The sequence below is a fragment of the Nematolebias whitei genome, chromosome 19 (genome assembly GCF_014905685.2).
Source record: "Nematolebias whitei isolate Nwh7 chromosome 19, NemWhi1, whole genome shotgun sequence".
Classification (NCBI taxonomy): Eukaryota; Metazoa; Chordata; class Actinopteri; order Cyprinodontiformes; family Rivulidae; genus Nematolebias; species Nematolebias whitei.
The window spans coordinates 23005435-23026955 of NC_056516.1; the positions used below are offsets into that span (position 1 = coordinate 23005435).

Consider the following 21521-nt stretch of genomic DNA (forward strand, 5'->3'; position numbering starts at 1 on the left):
ATATCAAGGACTTCATACATATACTTGGTACATTCACTTCATATAATGCTTTGTCACTTTACTATTAATTATACTTTTTATATTTATACTCCTATACTTACAATTTAGGATAATATCATACTTTTATTCAATCATTTTATGCTAATGTTTATTAAATGTTTTAATGGTTATTGTTGCACCAGGGGTCTGAGAGTAATGAAATTTCAAATCCTGTGTATGTCCTGTACATACTGCAGTTTTGACAATAAAGTTGACTTTGACTTTGATAACCTTCATGGAACGTACCAATCTTTCTGTGGAGAAAATTAATAATACATTTAAATTTTTATTCTAACATTATTTATTATAGCATTACAGTCATTATACAACCTCACCTCCTATGTAGTTTTACACATTTCCCAGTCTGCCGTGTTAATGCCAGACCTTTCTTTCATACTGTGCACCACACTGTTGTTTTAATCACCATGCTAATCCCAGCGTTCAGTCCACAATACCCGTCCAGTGCTTTTACAAAACTAGCATGACAAATGAGTGCCCACATTGCTTCCTCTCATAGCCTTACACTTGCCGTACAAAGGCATGAATAAGTAGTTCTGTAGAGTTTTTACTCATCGTTGCGTGGCTGTTTATAAAAGGCTCGAAGCTGGTTGCTATGGAAAACCAGCAAAACGCACCAACAAGGCAGAGTTCAGTTAATTTTAGAGAAAGCCATGTGTAAAATGGAGAAAAAAATGGAACTGCAGCCGAGTGGGTGCTGAAACTGCTGCGTTTATCAATGATCGTAGTATAATTAAAGGGTGGAGCGCAGAATGAGCCGGGCAGAGGACAGAGTCCTAATCCTGCTCTCCGTCAGGTCTGTCATCTGACTGACTGATGATCGCTGCTCTGTTCCTGCCTGAGCCAGGTCTGCCTGACAATTTCAATAATGTTGATGGCTCTGTGTGTGACTGTGCACGCACGTTGTGTAAATAGGCATTTTAATACTCGCAAATACCTACCCTTTACTCATCTCCAACTCTAACAAACCACAACCCCACCCCCCATTAATGGAACATTAATGTCTATCCATAAACAGGATGTGTGTATCCGAGTGTGTCTTTCAGCAAAGCCTAAAAATAGAAGTGGCGGGATGAATTTAGCTTACAGGTTGCATTCCCAGGAGAAGCTGTACTGTAGCTGTTTGTGTGATGGTGTGCCAGCCACTGAATCCTTAACCAGCATTACATAACATTAACCTTGGGAGGAGTTGCACCTCAGGGAGCACCGCAATGAGCAGGGGGAGGACAGAAAAGAAAGGACAGACCTACGGCCCTACACAAAGTCTTGAGCCAACTCTTGGTTCTTAACGTTGCCAAACTTTATTTTCTTCCCCTCAAGTCTTTCTACACTTTTCTTCATATGATTCTCAGGACTTTTGGAGTGCAGGGCTTACTTCTTGAACTGCTGGAAAGCATTTTTTTTGTTTTTAAGCACCTGTATCTTCACACAACAGACAACTGTGCAAAAGGTTAGAAAAAAGCCCAAAGAAGTTTTGCAAATACTGTGCCAAACATTTTCTAGCAACACTGTAGTTGCATCTTTTAAAACAGGACAAATAAAAGTGTTGACAGGCATGAATTAATGTTTGTTGCACTAAGAAAATGGATTCCCGGGGAGCTATTAACTAAAAACTTGGCATGATGTCCAATGTGTTTCTCCCAAAAGTTGTGGGAATCAGCACTGCTCAAGGACAAAAGAAGAATTTGCAGGTCTAAGAAATACAGCAAATGAAAAAGATCTCAAAGGGACTTTTTTAAAAATTGTGAAAAAATAAAAGTTCAAACATCTCTAGCAAGAGAAAGGGGATTTGGTTGATCTTGTTTTGTTAAGTTTAGTTATTTGAAGTTGGAACAAGTCTTTCGTTTGCGACAGGTTGCTGTATGACAACATTCCTGATGTATAAAAGTTTTACTAATTTAAACTTTAAATAGGTCTTTTGCTGAGTTTGATACGTTTAAAAATCAATAGATTATTCCTTAAGTTCCTTTTACAACGCTTGAATGTGTCAGATCGGTTTTAAGTGGCTTATAAAAAGCAAATTATACACATTTACTCCTTAAAATGATCAAGTATAAGGACTAGACTGTGAATGAGTGACTATGTAGTTGTAGTTCAAAGAAAAAAACATTTGAAAGACCTCCAGAAAGCATGAAAAACTACAGCTCAAGACCCCCCTTGAAAAAGGGCCGTCCTTAATGAGTTCCTGCAGCTGCTGATTGACAGAAAACATGGTCCCGTCAAGACACCTGTCACTTCAAACAACGGAAAGGATTAGACAATTCTTTCAAGGAGGTAAATTAACATTCAGGGTAGCAAAAAAAATTCAGCTGTGCATAAAATCTGAAGCAACTAGAAACAAAATGAGAAAGCTGCTGAAGATATAATTTAATATCTTACAAAAAAGATTTGAAGCTCTCGACCTTGACCTCTCTAAGTGGCTTTAAGAATCTGTTGCACTCCTGGCAGGGACCAATGCAGACATGTTCCTGTTTTTAGTTTTCTACATTCACCTTAGAATCTAGCTGTTTTTTTTGTTACTTTTCTTTTTTAGCCATCCTATTTGTTAAAAACAAACAAAAAATAATAATCTGTATGACTTTTTATAACTGTTTATTGTTGTTGCTGTTGTCCATTGGTGTCATCATTCTTTGTTGAAATCAGGTCTCTCTTGTAAATGAGACCTCGAGGCTCAATGGGATTTACCTGTCTAAATAAAGGTTGAATGAAAAAGAACGCATCAAGGAAGATCTATACTCAGACCAACATGGCCTGCTAAATGGGAAAAAAACAACTTTAAAATATCAGCTAAAGAAATGTTTTATACACTAAAAATTCAAGCATAAGGGATTGTTACAGAAACATGAATAAGACTATAATGAGCTAAAGAAAGACATGAATGTGTATGATTGGATTAAAGTGATACTCGGTAAAAAAAAAAAATATCACAAATAGTTACTGGTGGAGAGAAATTTTTTTTGAGCAAATCTAATAAATATAAAAACATTTGAGCAACTTAGAAAATAAAGTATTGCATGTAATTCATATAAAGGTTGATTGGCAGCTATGTCTCTATCAGTGTCATAATCTGTGTTTTGTGTGTTTAGTTTGTATTTGTTTCTGTGTTGGGGTGGCACGTTGGTGCAATTGGTAGAGCTGATGCCTCTCAGCGAGGTCACTGGTTCAAATTATACTGTATATATACACACACACACATATATATATATACACACAATATAATTACAGACCATAAATAGAATGCAGATCGCAAATAAGTTTACTCTCAACAGCGAGGTGAAAGATGCTGAAATTTTGGAAAAAATGTAAAAAAAACAACAGTAAGCTTTAAACTTGAAAGGGGGATTGCATGAATCCTGAAGTGAAGAATTGATGCTTGCATATTTGTAAATGAGGATTAGAGGCCAATCTTGTGGCAGGTTGATTAAATCTGGCTGTCTGTCTTCCTCCTGTCCTAAGCCCCTTGGTGCTTTCAGGAAGAGAGCGATAAAGGGATTTGGTCTCCCTGAGATTTGCACTGAGACTTATTATACACACCCCCTTTTCCATATCCCACCCGCTTAGCTGCTGAGCAGAATGTTTTCAACCAAGGCTTGGAGCATATCCTCACATTATGTTCTTTTCCCTACAATTTTATGTTTTAAAACTACAGAAACTTTGCCATGTTTTTGTGGCGTCATGTCATTATTGTGTGTCATAATCTAAAGGTGTAATTAAAGCCTGTTTCTAAATGTAGCCACCATTGTGGATTAATATTATTTTTAATTTCCAATGTTTTGAGCAAAATATTTGGATTAATACGATTTGGATTGATGCGCTGCACTGTCAGCCATAATATTAGGTCCACTAGCAGATGGAGTAAAAACACTGCAAATTATGTTGTATTTTCTTCTGATAAAACCTGCATCTTGTCACATACATGGATAACTTGCTGTCCACTTAAACATTTTTGCAAACCAGTCATACCCCTCACGTAACAGGAGGACTAGGGATGGCTCATTGAGTTGGACAAAGAATTGAGGTCTTGTCCACACAACAAAACAGGTTTTCAAAAACAAATTTTTAAATTTTAATTTCTAAAAATATCCTTGTAAACATGGCACTGCTGTTTATATCCACACGGAAACACAGAAAACAACCCAACAAGTTGCAGTAAGTAACTATGCCAGACCTGTATGTGATGCTGTAATACTGCCACAATAATACACCAAAAACTTTTGTTTTCGTTACGGTTTGTACTGTTTTAGGCCTTCTAAAATGTTTTCCTGTGGTCGCAAGGTGGAAACACATTCAAAACAAAAAACAGTTCAAGTTTTCAGAAAAACTGTTTTCGAGTAGAACAAAAACGTATTTTAAAACTAGACCACGTGTCTCTGCCTTCGCTTGTTCTTGAGAACTGAATTCCAGCAGGACCTGCTTTATAGGAGGTGCCATGCTGTATTTTTTTGGAACCAGAGTCTGCTCACTAGCGATGTGGGACTTTAAGTCCCGCCTACTTCCCCTCACACACTCATAGTGTTACACGACCTTTCTTTTAAGCATGAAACAACTAATTGTAGTTAAACATATCTGACCTACTTGTTTTTATATGGTGACAGCAAGACATAAAATTTGAACTGGAACTATTCTGTAGGGACAGAAAAAGGGTTGTAAGCTCAATCATCCAGGTAGATAACAAGAAAAACAGTGATAACAGTCTGTAGGGATACTGGACATGCTCTGGCTTCACTTCCAGCTTCTTGTACGGAGTCTAGTATTTCCTGATGTGTCAGTGGTGTCAACGGGCACTGAGGTGTTATTCTGGACTCCAAACCCCCTAATCTGATGAGGTCTGTGAAAAAATAAGCCTAACCCACCAGACTTGGACCCTCGCAGCCTAGAGGAGTCAATGAATCTATCAACCAACAAGTCTTTTTTTAATGTTCTGACTAGTCAGAGCTGTTTGTTCAGCATGATTGGACAGGCCATTAGTACATTAAAGCTTAATGCTGTAAAATAACGTGGTCAGAGCCAGAACTCCCTCATACTACAACACCCAGAATATACAAATGTAATTTTGTTGGCTTTAAAATATATTTCAGCTGCCACAATAAGAGTGATAGTGAGAAGTGCTGAGTCATCACATGCAGCATACCATTGCTCATCTTTTAACAGATTACTCGTCCCAGCTCTAAAACTCTCAACTGGATTCTGCTTATTTAATGAAAAAGGGACATTAAATCCCAGAACAGATGGAATGCAGTGTAGTGAGTCACGTGAGATACGTGTCACTTGTTGTATGACAAATATATGGATATATATTTATGCATACTTTTCACGAGTTCTTCATTTTTCTGACTGTAAATGCCGTGCATTGAATTTAAAGGAATGCGAACAAGAGACGTTATTACCTTTGACCCATCAAATGAATGGAATCATTTATTTTCAGAATCAAAGTTTAACATCAAACATTTACATTAATTTGGCAAAATATGAAAATAATAACAGACAGTTTCACAAATAATGAACTTCAAATCACTCGGCGGTGATTTGAGGACTTTGCTTCAGATATTTCTAAAAATATCTGCACTGATTTATGAGAGAGAGGTGAGTTTAAGAGTAAATTGAGATTTATCTTACAGAGGAAATATGTGAGGGAAATTTAATCTGTTTAACCAGAAATTGCACGCTCCGTCCGATCTCAGCTTCTCACGGTACACTTGGTCAAAATAGAACCATCTACCTGTTGATGATGAATCAGCGTCGGAGTAGTTCCTTTCTGACTCGTTTCAGCGTCTCCGTCGAGAACTACCAAACCTTCAGAGAGTCGTGCGTAGTTAGCTCAAAACAGAATTATAATCCCAAAAACCTCTGGATTCTTCATTGCTCTCTTGGACTCTTCATTGCTCTGAAACTTTCAGAACCGGCTGCACTCTCAATCTCAATCTCAATCTCAATCTCAATCTAACATGAACTGGGAAGTTGCCACATTTTATTTGGGTCGACTTCCTGTTCAATTTAGAGCTTTCTGATTCGTGGAAGGACCAGAAAGAGGAGTGGTTTTGACGTAAGGTGTTTATCAACAGTCGAGGTCAGAGAATGAAATTTGTTTTCACATACAGAAAAGATTATTGCAGCAACAGCAGACTTCGTGGAGTCAACTCTTGGTAATCTTCTGAAAAAGTTTAAACATGACATTTTTCTCGGTAAACATTTTAGTTGACCGAAAACCAACCTTTCACATACTTACGACTTGACTCATTTCAGACAGAAAATCAAGGAATGCTTATTCAGGTGATTTCTTCTTGGAATGAGGAATAAAAATCATTACTTACTGTTTATGTAAAATAAAGATGAGTAGTTCTTTTCAACCTATAAGCATTGAGTGAAACTACCACAATTGATTATTAAAACATTTGTAAAACAGTAATGATTATAGAGGATTGTCTTTTCTGCTTGATTAATTCAAGAAAGAAAGTCATCAGATGGCCCAGACTAATTCAGATCAATGAAACTAACAGTCTCTGTCCATCTGGTAGATTTGAGGTCATCTGGTTCACTACAGCAGTAAAAATTAAAGGAAGCTAAATGTCATGCAGTCCCATCTACTCAGACCTTCTGATCCAGCAGGAGCAGCGACTCCCGTTCCAGAGGTGATCCAAACATATCTTTTGCATTTTCAATTTACAGCTCAACACCATCTTTGATCCCGAGGATTGATTTATGTTCTTTCAGAAGGACGACTTCAAACACGCAGTCGAACATGTTTCAAGTTGTTCTGAACTGCCACACAGGAAATGAACGCAGGCTGTGATGTGAGGGTGTATTAAAACACCGAGGGTGGTGCGATTTTGTTCGAGTAGCCAAAATGACGCTCAATTATGGGTTTGCTGTTTATTTTCACATCAAGTTATTTACAAGGTTCGGTCAAATTACAGTTTAGCGCCCAACTCTGAATACAAAATTCTGCTTCAAATGGCTGGAAAATAAAACACTAAGGTGTTAAAGGTGTTAATGATACTTTGTATATGTTATAGCTGTGATTTTAAACACAGTTGTTTCAGTGTTTACAAGCTTTATATTAATGTCCTCAGAAAGACTTAAAACATTTTAGGTCAGAAAACTTCCAGACGTTAATGTATTTGTGAGGATTTCTTACAATTATTCTGTGAATTTTGACGTTTTGTGAAACTAATTTGGTGTTGTAAAGTCTTGTTTTGCAAGATTCTTCATATGTAATCCAGAATGGCCTTCAGTTGGCCCAGCGTTGTTTCTGATGTCATCATCCATATTCAACAGGTCTCTCTTGTAAATGAGCCCTCGTGACTCAATGAGACTAACCTGTGTAAATAAAGTTTGAATGAATATTGACACTTTTTTGATCCTAGATTATTCTATCATTTGTTTCTTGTTGCTGTCTATCCACCTGTATCCAGACTTGTCATTTGGAAAATGTTACAATGTGCAATCATTGTCCCTATTAGCTGTGTTTTTTTTTTTTTTCTGGTTTAGTCACAAATTCTTTTGTTTGCTGGTTTCCATAGATTGCTGTAATTTCCTGCCTATAGAGCGCACCCGAATATAAGCAGAAAACACTAAAAATAAATAAATAAATAAACAAACATAAAATAGACTTTCATACATATTCAATCTGTGCTCGTGTATAAGTTGCGGGTGTTGACAAATTTACACAGAAACATTTTTTTAAGCTTTTAATTAAATATGCACTGGTAACATGCACCAAAACATACAGTAAATTTTTTTTGTTTGTTTTCTGAACAATGCCTTTAGCATAGCTGGTAAAAAAAAAAAAAATAAAAAAAAATACAGTAGCCTACCAGGAAAAGTCACTGATCGCTATGTTCATCTTCCTTCTGTGCACTAAAACCACTAGTCATCTTCTTAAGTGTCAGAATTGAACGGCTTCAGAAAAACTTATCACACACGTCCCCAGTTCGTTGTTGAAACAATACAGTAGTCTACCAGGAAGGCATTGATAGCCATCTTCATATTTCTCCTGCTGCAAGCTTGTGCGCCGCGGAGTAAAAGTTGCTCTGCAGCATGCAGGGGAGTCCCCGCTCACATGCTCTGCACATGGGGAACCCTCCTCCCTAGTCTCTCCTCCCCTACCCATTTCTAGTGGGCCGAGATGGTTTAGGGGCAGGGCAGCCGACTTGGGACCCCCGGGTTCGATCCCTGGTCATTGCACATCTCGTGGTGTCTCTGAGCAGCACACCTTATCTCTAGTTGCTCCCTGGGTGCTTTCAATATCTGCCCACTGTTCCACCTGGTGGTGGATGGGTTAAATGCAGAGAGCCAATTTCGCCATTGTATGGGAACATACAATGATGACAGTAAATACACATTATTATTATTATTATTATTCATTGGTTCAACTGTGACCTGTTTGGTAACTGCATTGTTGGGATTTTTTTAACCTTTATTTATACAGGTAGTCTCAATGAGTCACAAGGACCTACCCACCAAGAGAGGCGTGTATTGGACAGCTATGTGAGCGCCCGGATGTGACAAAGCTAAATGTTTTTGGTGGCAGGAAGCTCGTTAGTCTGTCCAAAAAAAAAAAAAAAAAAAAAAATCCATAAATTAGCCGCAGCATTGCATAAGCCGCGGGGATCAAAGACTGTGAAAAAAGTAGCGGCTTATAGACAGGAAATTACGGTAATCGAATCTCACTCATTTTCTTGTTTCAACAGTGTTTGCCATTTTAGGTTGTTATATTTGTTAGATGTTAAATGCTTATGAGACAAGTCTTAAAACAATTTCTACTTTAAAATTGAAGAATAACTGTCTCCTTTGGGGACATTGATTTACCTAAATTTCATTGGAATAAAAAAGAGCTTTAAAGAGAGGTAAATAACTGTGTCCTGTACAGCTGAGCTTAGAGTTGCTTTCCTTCAGTAGATGTGTGTTTATTCAGATATTATCAGTTCTCTAGAACAGCCAATATTTCTACACAAACATTAAATCCATCTCTGTCGTCCCTACCGTTAATGAATAACTTCTGTCACAGACGTTTTATCTTACCTGTCCTTCAAATGCAAAAGTGGATGGAAAGTTTTAATTATTCTTTCATTTCCTTTGAAAAACATGTTCATTTTCACATTTCCTAAGAAACTAATTTGCAGCTTCATGTGAGGAGAAAATATGAACTCATCTAGTAATGCATTTCATCACCCACTCAAATTATGTTCACATAATTTCAATAATAATTGTCAAATGTGTCAATGTGTAATATTGCTTCAGAATTCCGTAGCAAAATAGAAAATAAAAATGAAATTTATGGAATCAGTTCAATTCAGTTTATTTATATAGCGCCAAGTCACAACAGAAGTTATCCCAGGGCAATGAACAAAAAATTAACACATTATAAACGCCATTTAGTAAAGTTATCTATCTAAGGAAGGAAGCCAGCAGAATGCGTTGAATCTTCATTTCGTTGCAGTCTCCCATCCTGAGCAAGCACAAAGGCAGGAAGAAACCTCCAGCAGAACCAGGTTCAGGACAAGCCGCCCTCTGCTTCGACTATCTGTCCAAGATGACGCTATATTTATTTTTAAGGTAGTGAAGTTAACCTTCATCGTCAGAAGATGCAAATGTTTATCTTACATCAAAGTGAATAAACAGAAAATTACTTATTAAATAACGGAGCACAAATTAATAAATTAAAGGCACACTGTTCTTTGAAGGAATGCACAACACCTGGTTTTAGGCAAGAGTTTGGGTCCTCCCCCAGAACATTTGGAATAAAATAAATGCCATTTCCTGCATTTTGGTGTATTTTAACAGGTTTTTAAACATCTGTAAACATTTGATTAAACTGATTAAAAACAGGTCTGCCTTGTAAATGAATCCTCGAGGCTCAATGAGACTGACAACCTGTATAAATAAAGGTTGAAATGAAATTACTATTTTATAGAGCAACAACAACTAACAAGCCTGTGTGTGAATGCAGCTCCAAATCTGTCCAGCGTCCTACCCCCCCCCCCACACACACACACACTGAATGACCCGAACTCTGCTGAATTCAGTCCTGCACGTTCAATTCTCAGTTGTCCAGCTAAGGACAATGCATCCATCCATTTATTTTAGATAATAAAGTGGAGAGTCTTTTCGACATTTTGATTGCTGTTATTTTGATAAATTAGTGCCGTTGTTTTGATACGTGATGTAATGTGAATAATACACATCAAACATTTCACTCGTATTTATTTATTTACTGTACGCTTATTTATTATGTCTGAAATGTTATGCACCGCGGTGATGTATGCAGGAGTTCTGACACAGCAGTTGTGCGCGTGTCCTGCAGAGCTGTCTGGAGACGCTGTGCGGAAAACAAGTGTCTGCAGGGTCCACAGCTGAAGACGCTCCCTGCAGGACATGAAGTCCGCGTCTCTGCTGGGCAGGAGCATGTGCGCGAGCTGGTGCGCGTAGTGCGGTCGGAACATCCACTCCACAGACTGGGCAACGTCTCCTCTCGTTGTATTTTTAATAAATAATCAAAATTAAAATGTGCAATGACTTTGGACTTTTAGGGGCGGAGATGTAAGTTGCAGGATCTGAGCGGTCAAAAAGAGAGTTCACAGATCTTGTTCCGGCAGGATCCGGCTCAAATTAACCGCTGGCTATGACTATGGAGGTAGTGCTCTGTCGCCCTCACGCTGAGCCGTCTCCACCCCCACATGCTCAAAAACTGATGGTACAAACAGCGTGCAACACAGATGTGTCTCCCCCCCCACAACAAAAATCACAGAAGATACAAGTGCCCTGCCAAGGCAAGTAAACTAGCCTTTTGTTCCAATCTTGAAAATAACATTAAATACAATCTCAAGCAATTCTGTGAGATCATTGCAATCTTTTGTCCATTTGGTAGTGAGCAATAATTCAGGATTTGTAAGGAACAGAAAAAATTGTTGGTAAAATTAATGTGGTTTCTTAGTCATTTAGAGGTCATGTAAATAACGTTAATCTTCCTCCTGCTGTTTATTTGGCCTTTTTTTACTCAGGCACAGAGTGAGCCTGTCTGGATGACTAAAAATCAGCAGACAGCGAAGCACATTTTATCATTATGGTGATGTTAGTTCATGGTGAGGTCATAAAACAATCTCAGATGAAATTAATGCTGAATATAACTTTGATAATTAATCTTTTCAATAAAGAATAATCTTGTACTGGAATGTACAGACGGTATGTACAATTTAAATTAAAACATCTTTAGCCTAATAAATTATATAGAAAACGTTATGCGACCATTGTTGCAGGTTATTTAAAGACTGATACACACCTTTTGTGCGGTAATTATGTAAAGTTGTGTCTCATTGGATCAAGTTTGAATTCTAAAATAAACGATAATGAATTCCTTCAACAACTCGTGATCAAATTCTGCAGAAACCTGTCCGTGACGATCAGTTTCAGTCAGGAACGAGAAAAAGCTCTAAAACAAGATTAGGATGCACTGGTTTGAAGCACTAACCTCTGAGAACCTCTGAACGTCCTGTGTGAGGGTCCCCACACGGGTCCAGTTGTAGTGGTTGAGAAACTTAACCACAGCTGGGTTCACGGCGTTGTCGGACGGGACGGTGCGGAAGAAGTTGGGGTACTTTTTCTTGTCTGCCAGAACCGGAGTTGTTGCGGCAAAGGACAGCTGTAACGAAAGAAGATGAAGAAGTAATGTGAACGTGGAGTTCATCTGTAAAAGCATACATAATTCATCCTGGTATCAAGCTGACATATCGTTCTGTGTGCCATCTTTCACGCTAAGAATTAAATTTTTGGAATATAATCATATCAAGCGTGCACAGAAACGTGTTCATAATCTGGTTTGTCAGCACATCAGTTCATTTTACTTTAAATCCAAGCAAGCCAGCCCTTTTGACATTTTAAACACATCTGTAAATATTTAGAGGAGCTGATGACCTGTGTGTGTGACCTTTCAAGCTGCTTGAACGCTGCGAGTGTGAATCAGGAAGCACGTATATGTATGTGATTACCTATTTGTGTTTGTTTGTGTGTGCTCTGATGACAGGAGAAAAACAGCTTAGCGATTCGACTCATCCCTTGGCTGGTAAGTACAAACACTTCCGCTCGTCACACAGAAGCACTTTGAATCAGATTCCTGAGATACTTGCGCAGCTGCAAATAGACGCACACCCAACCGAGCAGAAAATGTGCTGAACCTAAAACACTAATTGCCTTTTTACGCACGCATAATATTCAGCTGAAATGCTGCAACCCAAACAGGTTTGAAGGGCATCGTCTGGAAATCGGTTCATGCCCTCGATGAGCATACACAAAACTCTGAGATCAGAGGAACATTTATTTTATTTTAGTATTTTAAGTGTTTTAGAATATACTTTGCAGCATACTGGCATAAATCACCCTTTAACTTAAAATAGTTTAAAAGGTATGAACTTAAAACAATAGTTTATATTTTTAAATGGGGTTCAGCGGAAACAATTTGAACAATTAATATCTTCCCTGTTGTGGATAACTCTTTAAAGAACCTGTTTGTAATATGAGCAGGGCCGAGACCAAAGGGATTTGCTGCCCTCTGTCAATTTTGATTTAAACTTTAATTTGCATTTTATTGTAAGATGTCTAAAACGCAGCAACTAGCTGTAGCATTTCCCACTTCTGGCAGGAATATCGACATCTCTGCCTAACAAGCATTTAATGCTGAACTTAAAGCAGTGTAAAGCCTTGGAAAACAGTTTGCATTTGAAGCTTTAGGCACTGGAGTTGTTTTCAGATGCTACAAGTCACTTTGGTCTTGGCCCTGCTTGGACGAGCTGTTAGCTTGTCAATTCAGTCAGAAATAAACTTTGTTTCTCTAAACTGATGTCGTTCAAGGAGGAATCTATAACAGGTGAGATGTACTTTTTTAATCTTTCCACAGAATACTACTTCAAATGGTTTGAGCTATTTAATGCAACACTGGTTTTATCACAATAATTCCAATTTGCAAAGTTATTTATTTAAAAGAGTCTACACTGAGAAGGTGTGCAAAAGCTTTTCCAGTTTTAAAGACAAAATCTATTTACTCCGGTAAAAACAAAACTTTAATAGGTGTGTAAAACATTTACAGAATCCCATACCACTATTAACTTTAAGACCACGTTCTCGGAGTTAACAGACGAACACACTATTACATTGGTAAAGTTGCTCTGAAGCATTTTTTTTATATTTATGATGAAAAGTAGCACAGACATCTATAAGAAACCTTAAACAGTTAAGTATTTTTTGCAATCAAAGAAAAACATTTTGACGGCGTCTCTTAGACCTGTAATGACAGCAAAGTTAATAAAAATAAAATCAATAAAGGAGCGCAGACATTTTGACAAAACCTGAAGAATTTTTGAAAATAACTTTTAACATTGCAAGTTTAGAAGGCACAGCATTTAGACAAAACCCCAGCTGAGTTTGGATAATAAGGCATCGTGCTCCATTTTCAGGGTTCTCTGTTAATTTGACGAGCGATATGAATCAGTGCTGTGTTAATTACACACGTCGTAAAATTCAGCCAAACTTGGGAATCATGATTGAGATCAACACAATTTTTACTGAGATGTACAGAACATTTCCTGCAAATACACCAAGAACTTCCTAATATTTTGTTTTGAAGTAAAACCAAACCATGATCAGAAATGTATACGTCTGAACTTTATTATTAGTGAAAACGGTTAAATAATTGTGATTTAATAAATGAGTGACTGGAAGAAAATAATAGGACCCGTCTATCCATCCATTAACTTTTCCAGCTTCTTCCTTATTGGGTCACGGGGGTCACTGTATCCAGCAATCACTGTGTGACGGGGGGTGGGGTGGGGTCCAAATCCATCACAGGGACACAGAGAGACAAACGAGACAAACAACCATTCACTCTCTCACTCACACCTAGGGACAATTTAGAGTTACCAATCAGCCTAACATGCATGTTTTTGGTCTGTGGGTGGAAACAGGAGAACCTGGAGAAAACCCACACATGCATGGAGAGAACATGCAAACTCCACCCGGAACAGCCCCTATGATCAAGCGACCTTCTCGCTGAGAGGCAGCAGCTCTACTATCTGCGCCACTGTGCCACCCTGAACCAATTCAGTGGATCACATCTATACAAATCTTCACCCAGTCAGCGGGAGAACCTATTTTTTTTTCCCACAAATCACCCCTCTCATGAGGATTAGTCTTCACACATCAACTGGACAGGTTTATAAAACAACACATGGATTACAGCCATCAATTATGCAGAAGGAACGACTTTTATTGCTCCACCACTGATAAATCTCAAAATCACCCGCCAGTGAGAAAGAACTTCCAGGGTTTTCTTTTTTTATCCTCGTCCCCAGATTCGTCTTGATCTTAGTTTAGCTGATTTCCAGCGTCGTGCACCAACAGCTGGAGACGCTGCAATGGATTTCTGATAAGCGTTGGTGATATTTTCAAACCAACCTTAATATATTCTCACAGATGCAACAGATAGAAACTGCATGGAATGAAGAAACATAAACTCACCAGTTCCCTCTTTGGTGGTTGAGGTTCATGTGAAATAGGCTGTCTTTTTAATTTAAATTAATTTGTGTCAACATTAAACTGGCATGGAGGATACAGTAGAAACAATCCAATCCTTAATTTAGTTACTTAATCACGACCAAAGTGGAGTGATGCCATCTTAAAACAGCTGCAGCAACGTTTTCTAAACTTTTCACTTTAGTTATTTTGCATTGCATGGTTGTTTTTCCAGAAATATAATATTCTTGCCAGAAATGCTGCTGCTGCATTACTTGTAAATACCCCGTTGGCATTTTCACATTATCCTGGAGAAAAAGCATTCTTCAGACTTCAGACTGCTCTGAAAGTGCTACAGCTAGCTGCTACTACTGCAGTTTGTGCTTTCAAATAACCATAGAATTAGAGGAGGGAGAAAAAAAACGCTGTAATGTAAAAGCTGACAGCAATGTAAAGGTAAAAAAAAACAACAACACTGTTGACATACTTTATATGAAGTCAGTGTTTCCCCTATTATTATACAAAAGGGGTGCCCCACCCCATGAACCGAACTGAGCGTCCCATCTACCGAACCCCGCGCACCGCCCCCACCTGTCGGCACTGACATAATGCTAAGCTAGCGTCTCGCAATACAGGTGCACTAGCTAAAAAGCTAAAGGCAGCCACTTCCCTCCTGCTGAACCCTCACGCTGAAACCCCTCTCCACGAAAACTGTCGTAACAAACAGTGCGCAGCTCAGATGTGTCTCTGCCCCCCACCCTCAACAAAAATCACGAAGATAAGCGCCCAAGTTATCTAAGGGACAACGCTGGAAGTTGTTTTAAGATGGCAATCTGATCAGAAACAAACTATTTCTTCCACATGAGATCATTAAAAGAGCCATCCTCTACAGATAAGATATTAACTGTCCAAAACTTCTCCACGTAACCCTGTCAAAATTTAAACTTGGTTTAATTTGGCTTAATAATAACCTCAAGAGATGACACTCTCCTGTAAGTCACTGAGGAATGCTAATATTAGAACAAGAGAATTGTTAAAAATAATGGCTTTAAATTTGTTGACTTGGACTCATAAAGCCATAAAACAAGTCATCAGAGTCAGAATATTAGGCAAGTAAAAACAGATTTTCATCTCTTTGATGTCAGAAAGAAATCTGGGGCAGTGAGAAAAACACTCGTTTGGGCCCTGAATCCAGGTCAGATGTTTTGCAGAGCTTAGGTTTACAAAAATAAAATCCATTTTGTCCCTGTCTTAAGGAGGCCAAGCTCTACAGGTCAGATCGAGCTAGCTGCTACGGTTTTGAGGAGGACAGCAGAAAGAAATGAGTGGAGGATTCAGATAAATCATTTCAAGAATTTACAGATCTTTATATAACTTGGGACTGCTTTTCAATATATATTTTAATTTAAGATAAAAAAACAAAACAAATAATAATCTCATGGTATCACTTGATTTAAAAGGTGATCAGTCTAAACATGAGGGTAGAAAACTTTTCAAGCCACATTTACATGTAAAGTGTGCACGTACACATATATCACTTACAGGTTACGTGCACACTCACACACACACTAGCCTAATCTCCTTCAGATCGCACACAGGCTGCAGCAACCCTCCCTTTGCCAGCAGTAATTAAAAATGTGGCGGCGGTCTCCGGGCAGCTTCCCCCCCCCTCTCATCTCACTACAAGGTCACAGAGGCTCTCGGTAATACCGCAGAGAATCTCTCTGGCCTTACTGAGACGTAACGTTTTCCCAAAGACAAGCGGCGGATCACTGATACCATCACGGTAGAAACATGTTTAGACATTCTGCACACACAGCTGGCTGTATATCACAGCCTGGTCCACGTGAAATCAAAAGCTTTACCGCCTCTGAGCTTCGGCTTCTTCAAGTCGCAATCCATAAAAACAGAGCGGGGGGAGAGCTGCAGAGAGATGAGATGTTTACTGCTGAATGAATCTGGTTTTGTGTGTCTGATGCAGTGACATAACTGAGTAAACGGATTACATTTCAAATAGTGTGAGTTTGGTTTATTTGATTTGAGGCTTATCCACTCAGAACTGTCACCATGCTGCCCAGTGATGAGTTTAAACCATAGATTTTGACTTAATTTTATTGTTTTTATCACCTGTGGAGCTCACTTAATGTTGAAGATCTTAGCTCATATATGTCAGAGTGGAGGGAAATAAACATTTATGGACATGGATGTGGGTTAGATCAAATTAAACTGTTCATAAAGCACTTGTCATACAACAAATATAACACAAAGTGCTCTACTTCAGATAGAAAACAGAACAAAACACGAGGTATGCGACATGGAGTCATATAAAAACACAAACAAGGTCATTTAAAACAGTGAGTTGTAAAAAAATTTAGACAATGGAACTGAACGAACCAAGAAAACAGATTTGTAACGAGGAAACAAAAGTTAAAACTAAAAAAACATCATCTGTAAAGCATAAAAAACAATTTCTGAAATGTAAAGTCTTGTGAAACAAAGACATTAAAAAAAGGAGAAAGAGAGAAAATTAAATGAGTGAAAGTTAAAATACTATTGTTTCCATAAAAAAAAAAAAAGTGAGCAAAATGACAAACAGAATGAAATTACATTAAATAAGAATTATAAAGATAACTCAAACTTAACTCATAGAAAGTTATCGCTGATTAACTTTTGGAGTCAACACATTTCAAGATGGCTGCCACAGCTTATCAGCTTTAGTTCATGTTAGGGGTAGTAGCTGAGCATCATGCTCAACTTGTACCTTGAGCTCTAACAGACTGTGCAAAATCTTACAATAGTGTGTGAGATGGTGCGCAATACTTTCAACATTTGATGAGAAACAGGTAGAATTCCATATTTGGTCCATTAAGATGATCTTAGTTTTAAACTTTGGCATGAAAGGCGGTGGGCAAAATGCAATCTTTTAAGGCGTGCTGGGACTTTATTATTCTATTTGCATATTTTTTTCCTTTCATTTCAGGCTTTGTCAGCGTTGGAGGTGCTCCTTTATATAACATACCAGCCTGATCAAATGCACAAAAATACAATGTTGGGTTTCCAGCCTCACGTTGTCTCTTCCCCTGAATGTGATCTAATTTCATCCAGCAGACAATATTTATTCATTTCATCACTCTAGAGCTTAATATATTCTGTTTTATGTTCATTCTCATTGCTTCTTGTGTTGTGTTGACTTTAATAACCGTTTGCATTCTGTTGTCTCTGCATTTTGTTACTGCTGATCAGACTAACAACTCCAACTACGTATTGCTAAAAGGTGTGTGAACTGGAATTTGGCTATCCTGATGCATGCTCAATAATCCAGGTAGAAAAATTTGGCTAATTTGGAATTTGGCTAAACTGTTCAGAAACTATCCAAAAAAAGTTATCATATTTTCCATTGTATAAGTCGCTCGGGAGTATAATTCGCATCAGTCAAAAAAAAAAAGCATCATGAAGAGGAAAAAAAACATATAAGTTGCATTTATTATGAGTCACAGCTGACCCGTTGCGTTTTTTAGGCGTTTATTTAATGGTCAAAACAGCTTTATTTTGTCTGGGTGGTGTGGTACCATCCATCCATCCATCCATCCATCCATCCATCCATCCATCCATCCATCCATCCATCCATCCATCCATCCATCCATCCATCCATCCATCCATCTACCCATCTACCCATCGTGACCGAAGCAGCAAAGCCCTCCAGCGTTCCTCCGCCTGCACCAGTTGAGTGAAGCGAGCACACACAGGAAGACTCGAACTGTAATTTTATTTTATAATGTAACAATTTTGTTGATTTTAACTAAAAATTAAAAGTACAGTTGAAGTTATGTGATTAGTTTAGCTGGTATTTTACAATGTAAAGGAAGTTATCTGTGTATTTTAGTGTTTGGTTTTCCATTTTGATTTTGTTTCCAAATTTATTTCCTATAATTAGTGTTTGTGTGTGTTTTCCTGCTATTCTCAGCCTCTTTCTCTCAGTCAGTATTTTTCAATAGTCAGCCTCCACTCCCTGGGTTTGCCCCGCCCACTTACACCTGTTCCCTATTACAGATGTCTCCCTCATTCTGTTTAATCTTTCAGTTTTCACCTCATCTGCAGGCAATCATTGGTGTGTCTTGTGCCATGACTGGGTCTCATCCAAGCCAGTTGTTAGTTGTAAAATGTTGCTGCCACGTCAGCTTTCTGTTTTACTATAATAAAGTCTAAGTTTATTTGAGCTCCTCGTATCATTCTGCATTCCTGGTTTCAATATTTTGTAAATCACGACAGAATGAAATGGTGTCAATATGACAATAAATGTAATGTTAGATACGACCACAATTAACCTGGTGTATAATAACATGTTATACGTCATATTAATCAAAGCAAACTGCATATTTGTTAAACTTAAAATAATTTTTGTCCAAGTGAAAAAAAATTGGTCAGGTGAGTGCCAAAAATGGTGAACACAACACACCAGTATTAATCTCTAAAGAAATGCCATGCTGGTGTTTTTGTAGAAAAAGAGAAATTAATTGTTTTTTTTATAGATTATTGTTCATTTCAGTCTACTACAGCAACTTAAAAGAAAACTGCTGTTTTTGATTCAACGTATTTGTGAAAGTACATATTGCCATTCTCCTTTCTATATGTGTTCTTCTTCTTTTATTTTTTATTTTTTGCATCCATTGCAGTAAGCTTACCTGAACTAGAGTAGTATCAGCTGTTTATAAATAATAATCTCACAACCATTCTTACAAGCAAGCAGGAGAAATAAAGAAGATGCATGCGTGAGTCTAATCGTGCTGACAGATCTAATAGCATTGATTGGTCCTAGTGGGACTTCCTCAAAATAGGATGTGCTGGTGCAAGCTGTACACTCAGCCGTTGAATAATGAAGGGACTATCGCAGAAAAGTGAGGAAAAAATGGTAGGTAAACATCAGCAACTCTAACAGTAGTCTTTACAGGGGTTTAAATCACTGCCTAATCTCAGAGAGTAAAACACATACACACATACACATGCACGTAGACATACAAAAAACAATGCAGCAAGCTCTGAAGTCTAAATGCATTGTCAGAAAATACAAAGGAACTAGAAAGTCTGTGCTCTGTAACTTCATTAATCTGCTAATTTACAACAATTACTTATTTGTATTATGACTGTGGTGGGGGAGTGGTGGCACAGAGGCTAGAGAAGGCGAGATTGTGATTGGAAGATCGCCAGACCGAATTCACGGACCAACATCAAAATATGAGTGGGAAAGGTGAAACACCCACACCTGCCTCCACTCTAATTTGCCTCACTCTGGGCCCTTGAACAAGGCCCTTAACTCCCATCATCTGGTCCCCCAGGGGCCCTAGATGGCAGCTCCCTGCTCCACACAGAGGGCTGTGGTAGCTTAGTGGTCTGTGGTTGTATCAGGAAGGGCATCCGGCGTAAAAACAATTGCCAAGTCTTTGAGCGAGTTAGTTCACTGTGGCGACCCCTGAAGAAGGGAGCAGCCAAAAGAATAATAAAAAAAAGGATGTGTATTAAGATTGAACATATTATGTGTTGTAACCTAAAATTATATATTGTGTTTAAACTGCAAATTTTACAGGGAACAAATGTCTAAAAGATTCTAATTAAGGAGTCAGCCTTTACAGAAGATAAAACGCTGAGTAAAAATCACAACCACAAAATGCAAAATGATTATATACACACACACACAGGGTCCAGGGTTTTAGAGTATATAAAAACCATTGATGTAATCAAGTTATTGTACTTTTCGCAGTGTACGTCGCTCCACCATATGTCGCATCAGTCTATCCATCCATCCATTTTCTTCCGCTTATCCAGGGTCGGGTCGTGGGGGTATCAGCTTAAGTAGGGAGGCCCAGACTTCCCTCTCCCCAGCCACTTGGGCCAGCTCCTCCGGGGGAATCCCATGGCGTTCCCAGGCCAGCCGAGAAACATAGTCCCTCCAGCGTGTCCTGGGTCTTCCTCTGGGTTTCCTCCCGGTGGGACGTGTCCGGAACACCTCACCAGGGAGGCGTCCAGGAGGCATCCTAACCACATGCCTCCTTAATAAATTCACTTTAATGGTCAAATCAGCTGCATTTTGCCTGGGCGGCACGGCGAAATGCAGCTGTTTTTACATTTGCACTATGAGTTCCGGACCGAGACGAACGTGGCTTACTATAGCAAACCAAGTGTCTCATTAATAGCCACTTTTACCTATTAATGAGACACTTGGCTTGCCATATTACTCGAGGGCCCTCTAGCGCTGAAAATGTTAGTGTTCAATATTTTCCATGTCAGAATGAATGAAATCGTCAGATCTCAGCCAAAAATTGGGTTACAAATATGAGGAAAAAACACATTTGCTTCAGTGTGCGACTTGCAAATTTATGCAAAAAGGTGTGACTTATACGACAAAAAAATATGGTATGTTTGTATGAGTCACTGAATGAATACATTTCAATATAAGAAGTTGTATTTCTCGAAGGAATGCACGTCACCTGCCATATTTCATGTCAAATTTTAACCTAAGATGATGCACAATCTTTTAGCTCTTGGAGTTTACAGCATGTTGAGAATGAGTCTCCGCTCTACCACGCCAACTTTCAGCTCAGTACCTGTAAACAAGACAGTTATAGACATACTTGTGCCTGCTGTGGTGCTGTCTTGAATCAGGTTCACTCCAAAAGGTAATCAGTTGTTGGTGTACATCTAATTACTTTTAGAGTTTAAAAATAATCTGTTGAGAATTTCTTGAGATATTTAAGTTTAATACCAACATTTTAATGTTGCATAATGTGCATCTTTCAGAGTATGTACTGAAGATGACTTTCAGCTACTACCACACCAGAATTTGGCTCAGTTTCTGTGAAGTTGACTGAATTGTAGACATTTGTGTGTTGACTAATGTTGATTATCTTTGGTGTTTCATCCATCCATCCATCCATCCATCCATCCATCCATCCATCCATCCATCCATCCAA

At 38.4% G+C, this 21521-nt stretch overlaps 1 protein-coding gene across 1 annotated transcript in view; it reads right to left on the minus strand.

Annotated features, from left to right (window-relative positions):
* gabbr2 (gamma-aminobutyric acid (GABA) B receptor, 2) overlaps nucleotides 1–21521 on the minus strand; it is a 164471-nt gene that overhangs the window by 96520 nt on the left and 46430 nt on the right. The window contains exon 3 of the mRNA XM_037693673.1: nucleotides 11525–11695. Within this exon, the coding sequence (XP_037549601.1) occupies nucleotides 11525–11695 (171 nt within the window). The remainder of the gene's footprint in view (nucleotides 1–11524; nucleotides 11696–21521) is intronic.